This window comes from Penicillium diatomitis, assembly GCF_028827545.1.
Source record: "Penicillium diatomitis strain IBT 30728 chromosome Unknown utg000011l_segment0_segment0, whole genome shotgun sequence".
Classification (NCBI taxonomy): Eukaryota; Fungi; Ascomycota; class Eurotiomycetes; order Eurotiales; family Aspergillaceae; genus Penicillium; species Penicillium diatomitis.
Window position 1 is genome coordinate 447,035 of NW_026623183.1, and position 6,784 is coordinate 453,818.

At 50.3% G+C, this 6,784-nt stretch overlaps 2 protein-coding genes across 2 annotated transcripts; both read left to right on the forward strand.

Annotated features, from left to right (window-relative positions):
- Nucleotides 1-62: 62 nt before the first annotated feature.
- N7539_007845 (MRS7 family protein) lies at nt 63-1,850 on the forward strand (the record flags this gene model as incomplete). The annotated part of the gene is made up of 3 exons (XM_056937446.1): nt 63-129; nt 212-708; nt 792-1,850. The coding sequence occupies 3 exons, from the start codon at nt 63-65 to the stop codon at nt 1,848-1,850; spliced, it is 1,623 nt and encodes a 540-aa protein (XP_056787311.1).
- A 2,550-nt stretch (nt 1,851-4,400) lies between these two features.
- N7539_007846 (NUDIX domain protein) lies at nt 4,401-6,144 on the forward strand (the record flags this gene model as incomplete). Its single annotated transcript, XM_056937447.1, has 2 exons — nt 4,401-4,803; nt 5,816-6,144. The coding sequence occupies 2 exons, from the start codon at nt 4,401-4,403 to the stop codon at nt 6,142-6,144; spliced, it is 732 nt and encodes a 243-aa protein (XP_056787312.1).
- Between the last annotated feature and the right edge of the window lie 640 nt (nt 6,145-6,784).

Consider the following 6,784-nt stretch of genomic DNA (forward strand, 5'->3'; position numbering starts at 1 on the left):
TCTTCGTCTGCTCCATTTCCCCGGGCTTGTTCCCTTTTCCTTCTTCCCAACATTTCCCGCAAATGTCCGCCACCATGCGATCAGCCCGACTGGTGCGCCAAACCAGCGCACTGCGACCGGCATTGACCGGTAAGTGTCATTTCACAAACCGCTTGACCTTGATTGAAGGGTCTTTCTTACTGACTGTCCCTTTGTTTCCTGATAAAAATAGTTCGTTCTCGCGCCAGCGCATTGGGTCCGGCTACATTAGCCGCGACTAACGGTCTTCTGTTCAATGGTCGAGGTATCCCAGCACAGGTCTCTGCGCTTGCCATTCTCTTGCCCCATCGCGGATACGCTACCGAGCACAACACTTCGACCTCCTCATCCCAGTCATACCCACCACCTGGATTCAATGCCGAGCAAGCAAAGAAGCCAATTTCTCAGGAGCAGCCTCAAGCCACGCAGCCCACGGCCGAACCTAAATCAGATGCTGTCAAGGCTTCGTCGCCAGAGAAGAACAGTAAAGAGGTTCTCGCGGAAGGCTCTAAAGCTGTCTCCGAGGACAAGAAGGAGTCCAAAAAGTTGACCATTGGTCAGAAGGTCAAGAAGGAGATTCAGCACTACTGGGATGGCACAAAACTGCTCGCTACGGAGGTCAAGATCAGTTCTCGATTGGCACTGAAGATGGCTGCTGGTTATGAGCTCAGCCGCAGAGAGCATCGTCAGGTACGCATTCGCTAGTCACTGCTTCGAGCATTATCTGGTTTCAGAACTTCTGAATGTCAAGTGCTGACGGATATTTATCACAGCTTCAACGTACCGTCAAGGATCTCGGCCGACTTGTCCCTTTCTCCATGTTTGTCATCGTTCCTTTCGCCGAACTTTTGCTCCCCATCGCGCTCAAGGTCTTCCCCAATATGCTTCCTAGCACTTACGAGGGACAAAAAGGCCGGGAGACCAAGGCTCTGAAACTGAGCTCGACGCGCTCGGAAGTCTCTACCTTCCTTCGAAACACGCTTCGGGAGAGCGGCCTTCCTTTGACTGCAGCAACTGTCAAGAATGAGGAATTTGCCGAATTTTTCCGCAAGATTCGCAAAACCGGCGAGTCTCCCTCCACAGAAGATGTCATCAAGGTCTGCAAGATCTTCAAGGATGATCTGACCTTGGACAACCTGTCTCGCCCTCAGCTCGTGGGAATCTGCCGTTATATGAATTTGAACACTTTTGGTACCGACGCTATGCTGCGCTATAACATTCGTCACCGCATGCGACAGATCAAGCGTGACGACCGGGCCATCTCATACGAGGGTGTCAACTCTTTGTCTGTGCCCGAGTTGCAGATGGCTTGCGCCAGTCGCGGAATCCGTACTCATGGTGTCTCCCCCGCCCGCCTGCGTGAAGATCTCACTATGTGGTTGGATCTGCGTCTTAAGCAGGGCGTTCCCTCGACTCTGCTTGTGCTGAGCAACGCCTACATGTACACTCAAGGTGGCAAGGAATCCGAGATGGCGTCTCAGATCGAGGCCCTCAAATCTGTCCTGTCTAGTATCCCCGAAGAGCTGTTCCACGAGATCGAGCTCGAGGTCCACAATGCCGAGGGTGCTGCCACCAACAAGCAGCGTCTGGAGGTCATCAAGGAGCAGGAAGAGTTGATTGAGGAGGAGAACGAGCAGAACAGTGAGAACGAGGGCAAGGGCGTCTCACCCCCTAAGGATATCGACGACATCGATGAGAAAGAGGAGCAAAACCGCATGGAAGCTGCTGCGGAGACCACCGAGAAGCAAGCTGCCGAGGCCAAAGAGGCTGTGTCCGAGGGTGTCAAGGCTGCAGAATCCCCTGTCAAATGGGATGACAAGAAGACCAACTAAGTGAGGGCGACACGAGGGTTTATACATTGACAGTGCAAAAAGGTCTCGCATTGTAACGGTTGTGGGTTCAGATAAAGATATCTGGTCATATTTACATAGATTTTCTCCTTTTCACAGGTTTTTGGTTGTATCCATCATTCTTCCCCTTTCTATCTTCCTCATTCCCTGGGACCGCAGGCTGCTGGCGATTCTGTGTTATTACCAATCTTTGCTCTTCTATATCTCTTCTCACGTGTCTTATTTGTCTTTGCTATTGATATGAATAGAATTTTGACTGCCGAGCTTGATCGGCTTACAATATAGTGCATGAATCGATTCCTTTCTACGCGATTCTTGTCCGTTGAGTTTTCTGTGTGGCCTAGCTAAGGTTGTTCTTGCACCTATTGTTCTATCAGCAGAACCACAGAGTATCATACTTGCACCTATGGAATTCCTGATTGATGGTGAAAGTACACTTGTTCTTTCTCCAATTACGAGGTGCAGCATCTAGACATATCCGGTCTATCAGTTCAGACGTACGCTGCATCCTGACTCACCATTTCCTCCCATGTCTTTCACACAGATTACCGTGCAACAGTTGCTTGGAACTTGTTAGGGGTGGGATCACTGGCAGACAGAAGAGCAATCCTGGAAAAAGCGGCGGGACCCACTTCAGCCACACCGAGCCTCGGCTCCCGTCCAGAACGTGGGGAAAGTCAGATGCCTGACAGCCCGAAGCACTTCTGTTGGATCTGAGAACAGACGATCAAGAGCTCATACTTCCCTACAAACCGGTCACCTTGACGGAGGCTAGCTCAAGTGAAGCCCCCATTCACCTGATCAAGACTAGCGGAGACATACACGCCTCGACACAGGTCGCAGATGTCAAATACTCAAGACTGCGCTCAATTTCATCTGGTCGTGTCGACCCTCGTTATCCTAGAGGAATGAGAAATCGACAAACCCAGCCTTTCACATTCATTAAAAGAGTTAGCATTCGAACTCAACTCTACGCAGGAAGTTTTTACCTTCCATCACTGTTCAATCATCTTCGCTTTCCCCGGCTCTTCAGTCGCATTACAAAGCTCCAGACGATCGTTCCGTCACGAGCGAGTCCAATGGCGCCTCTTAATGCTGTCTCGCAGGTCTGGATCCCGTCTCTTATTTCTCACAACCTTGCATCATTGAATGTTGTTTGTCTTTCCGGAAGGTTGCCTGTGGAGTCGTGGAGCTGTGGATTTCATGCCTCGCTTGCGAGACGTGGCTCATTGCCTGAGTTGATCAGATGCCCGTGATTTGCATCTTTAATGACCTCGATTATTTGCTCGCTGAGGCCGAGTGGTCTTGAACCGGGCTTGTGCGTATGCATGCGCAGCGCACAGTGAGAAACGAAAGCTGTCTCGAAGATTTGGATCCAAGCTTCAAGTCTCAATGGATGCGACATGTCTTGGGATGGACTTCAAGAGTCACCATTTCGGATATGGCCGTTTCTCTTTCATCCTTAGTATCTGTCCACTCTTTCTGGGGGAGGGATCTCTCTTCCAGAAGAAGAAACTGAGAACCTTTATCATGTGGTTGACAATGTCAACCCGAATTTCCCCCCCCCTCCTGGATGACCATCCCCATTTCGCCCCTGACTCTGGAAGAATGGGGAGGATTGAGGGTCAAGGACCGATGCAAGCTACGAGTTCTCCGTCAAAATGATCCGAAGACCACCTTGGAGTCATTCGAGCACATACTCCAATATCTTGTTGAAGACCCTCCTTACCACACTCACTAACATGGCTTGTCTATACAGGACGCAATTGATCGTCTGCGAAAGTACACACCTCCACCTACTACATACGGCGACGTGCCGCTCTCCCGACGGGCAGCAGTACTGATACTGCTGTATGCCGATCTGCACGGTGACTTGCGGGTGGTGATTACCATTCGGGCCAAGACATTGAGTTCATGTATGTATCCTTCCTTTCTGAGCTCCTTCAAGGAAACAATTACCTCTTTTGTGGTGCTGGCATCTCCGTTGCGCGTCTCCTGCTTGGCAATTTCCGGTCGGTTGGTGCTATCCGGAGACCACAGCCTGCAGGACTGAGGACTCGGAATGATATAGGATGAGCGATGTGCTGATCAATTGCGTTTGTCTTCGAACATATACAGACGCAGGGGAGGCTGCGCTACCTGGAGGTACGTAGCTTTTCTAGTTTTCGTTTTGTGACCCCCGTCTTCAAGTGCAAGCGGGAAAATGAGATAACGGACATGAAATGGAGAAGCATGTCCGAAGATCGACACACTCGAATCTCATCATCTACGGGATGTGGGACCCCAGTCGTGGGTGGATACCTGTCAAACGACGACGCAAACACTCCCCCAAGATCTGTGACGGCCATGGCCTGAGACAATCTAGAAGCGTGAAAAAAAAAAAACAAAAAAACAAAAAAACAAAAAACAAACCAGAAACTATGGCTCGTCGCTTTGCCCCCCAAATGAGAAGTATCCAGTCTCAAGATCTTCTCCATGTTAAGACAATGATTGACTCACCAGAGCTTGAGATTCTATCCGCTAACTAGTCAAATGATCTCATCTCTCTCTCCCACAGGAAAAGCAGATACCCTCTCCGAAACCGCTTTCGAAACCGCCCGTCGTGAGGCCTGCGAGGAAATCGGACTACCAGACATCAACCAGACCCTTCCGCCTCCGTTTGCCGTAGAGCATCTGTGCGAACTACCAGCGAATCTAGCCAAAACGGAACTGGTGGTGCGACCCTGTGTGGCACTGCTTCATTCGTTTGACCCGGCGACGGGAATGAATGCTGATCCCGAGACCGAGTTGATTCCTCGTCTGGATGCTCGTGAAGTCGCCGCGGTATTCACGGCACGATTCGATGACTTTTTGCGGATCAAAAATTCGCAGGGGAGAGGAGAGGGGGATTGGTACAAGGGATCGTGGAGTTTGTGGCATAATAGCAATTGGCGAAGTAAGTGTCTTTTCTTATCATCGCTTTCCCAAATTTTCTTTTCTCCAACACTCTGGCCAAAGCATTCTCACTGAGTTGATGTCCAACTTGTTTCTTTTTTGTTCTTCCGGCCTATCTGTATTCCCGTGCAAGTGAAATGAGTGTGGGCGGATAGTGCAAATTGTCGGCTGTATTCCTAAAGAGGAAGTCGCTCGGCATATTGTCTCATTCTCCCTCTTTTGCCTGTCTCGGATGCGAATGCGTTGCCTCGTTCCGGAGGGAAAAAAGCAAAGAGGAAAACGAAGGCATGTCGCGTGCATCGGCGGTTTCCCTGCCGAAGTCTCACTTTCTTTGTTTCCATTGACCTCTTCGGATTAAACACGCATTGCTTGCCTGCAGATCCACTCCCCTTTCCATCTTCCTCCCCTGGCAGCCCACCGCCACTTATCGTTGACCCCTTGTTGTTATTACAATGAGGTTGATCAGACAACCAGAGCCACATGGCTCGGTTAACAGACGCCCGGCGAGGGAGACGGAAGCTGGTGGGACCTGCATGGAAAGGTGCGCTCATATCTGGTATCCGGTTTTGATGTGTTTCATCTTGTGGCTTCCTCCCTTTCAAGTCCAAATTTGGCTGGCTGGCTGGCTGGCTGGCTATAGCTGATTTGGAAGAGAAGCAAAGCCACGCGAGGACAGCGTTAGACTTTTCTTCGAAGTTGACTCGTCTTGCTTATGGCTGCTTGGGTGAACCGGCCGAAAGTGCATTGACCAATGTGCATGAGTCCGGGGCTACAGAGGCAGGGAACATAATCGTGTCTTGAACCTTCTTATCCCGGATGCTACATACTTGATGGCAGTCTTTCTTTGTTGAACACAGGTCTTCCCTTTCTCTTTTTGATTTTCGTGTGGGACCTTGGCATCCCTTTCACACTCGAGTCTTCAACCTGTCATCCCTCATGAATTTCCCCAAGTCAAGACACCCCAGAGACACAGAGGGAAGATTCTAATTGTGGAACCCGAACAACCCCTCCAGTGCACCAATTCTTTGTCTCCAATGCCGACCACGCCGTCCGACCACGCAGTCCGGGTAATCAGACCCAAAACGCCGCGGTGGAAACACTGTCCCGACAAGAAGAAAGTGGACAGGTCCCGCACTATCGCGTGTTTGGGATGACGGCTCGGATGCTCGTCGACGCGGCCCGGGTGGCCTATGCGCGGGATCCGGGATTCGAGCATAATAGCCATTTTGGAGACGAGGAGATGATCTCGAAGCTTCGACGGCTGGGAAGGTTGAGTGAGAAGCGTCGGCCGGGCGAGGAGTTGACTCGGGAGACGATGGAGCGGGCGGCCAAATTGAGTTAGACGGGGGAATATATAGTACAATAGTCTGAAATGTTGATTTACGATGGTCACATGGAGTATGTATTTTGTCACTTCGTATGTACTGTTTTTCAGTGGTGCAGCTTGGTACGGTATATTTCCATAGATCTTGGTCAGACGAAATCAATAGCAGAAATGTGATGGATAGATAACCTTATTGTCCTGGTGGGGATCTAAACAGACACTAAGGATCGGCTAGACTCGATCCGCTACCTGTTCCAGTCTAGTGTGAACTGGTGTTTGATCGAAAGACGATACGTCGACGAACGGTGGGGGCACTACTACTGTACTACATGTAGACTACGAGTAGACAACGAGTAAACTACGAGACGAGCAATTCGACCGAAAGAACGGAGGACCGAGGGAATCCTCCCTCACCCTTACTCAGTACTGTCGTCCCTTCCTCACCTTCCGTCTTCAACCCGGACACCCAATCACAATACGAAACAAAGGCAAACCAAATCAGGTCAACGGTCGGCCTAGTCTACCTCACCTACTTAGAAAGAAAAAGAAAAAGAAAAAGAAAAAGAAAAAGAAAAAGAAAAAGAAAAACGACCCGTCACCATCTCCAAGCAACGTCTTCGGCACAAAAGTAACCTGGAGAAGCTGGAGATGGGCGCAA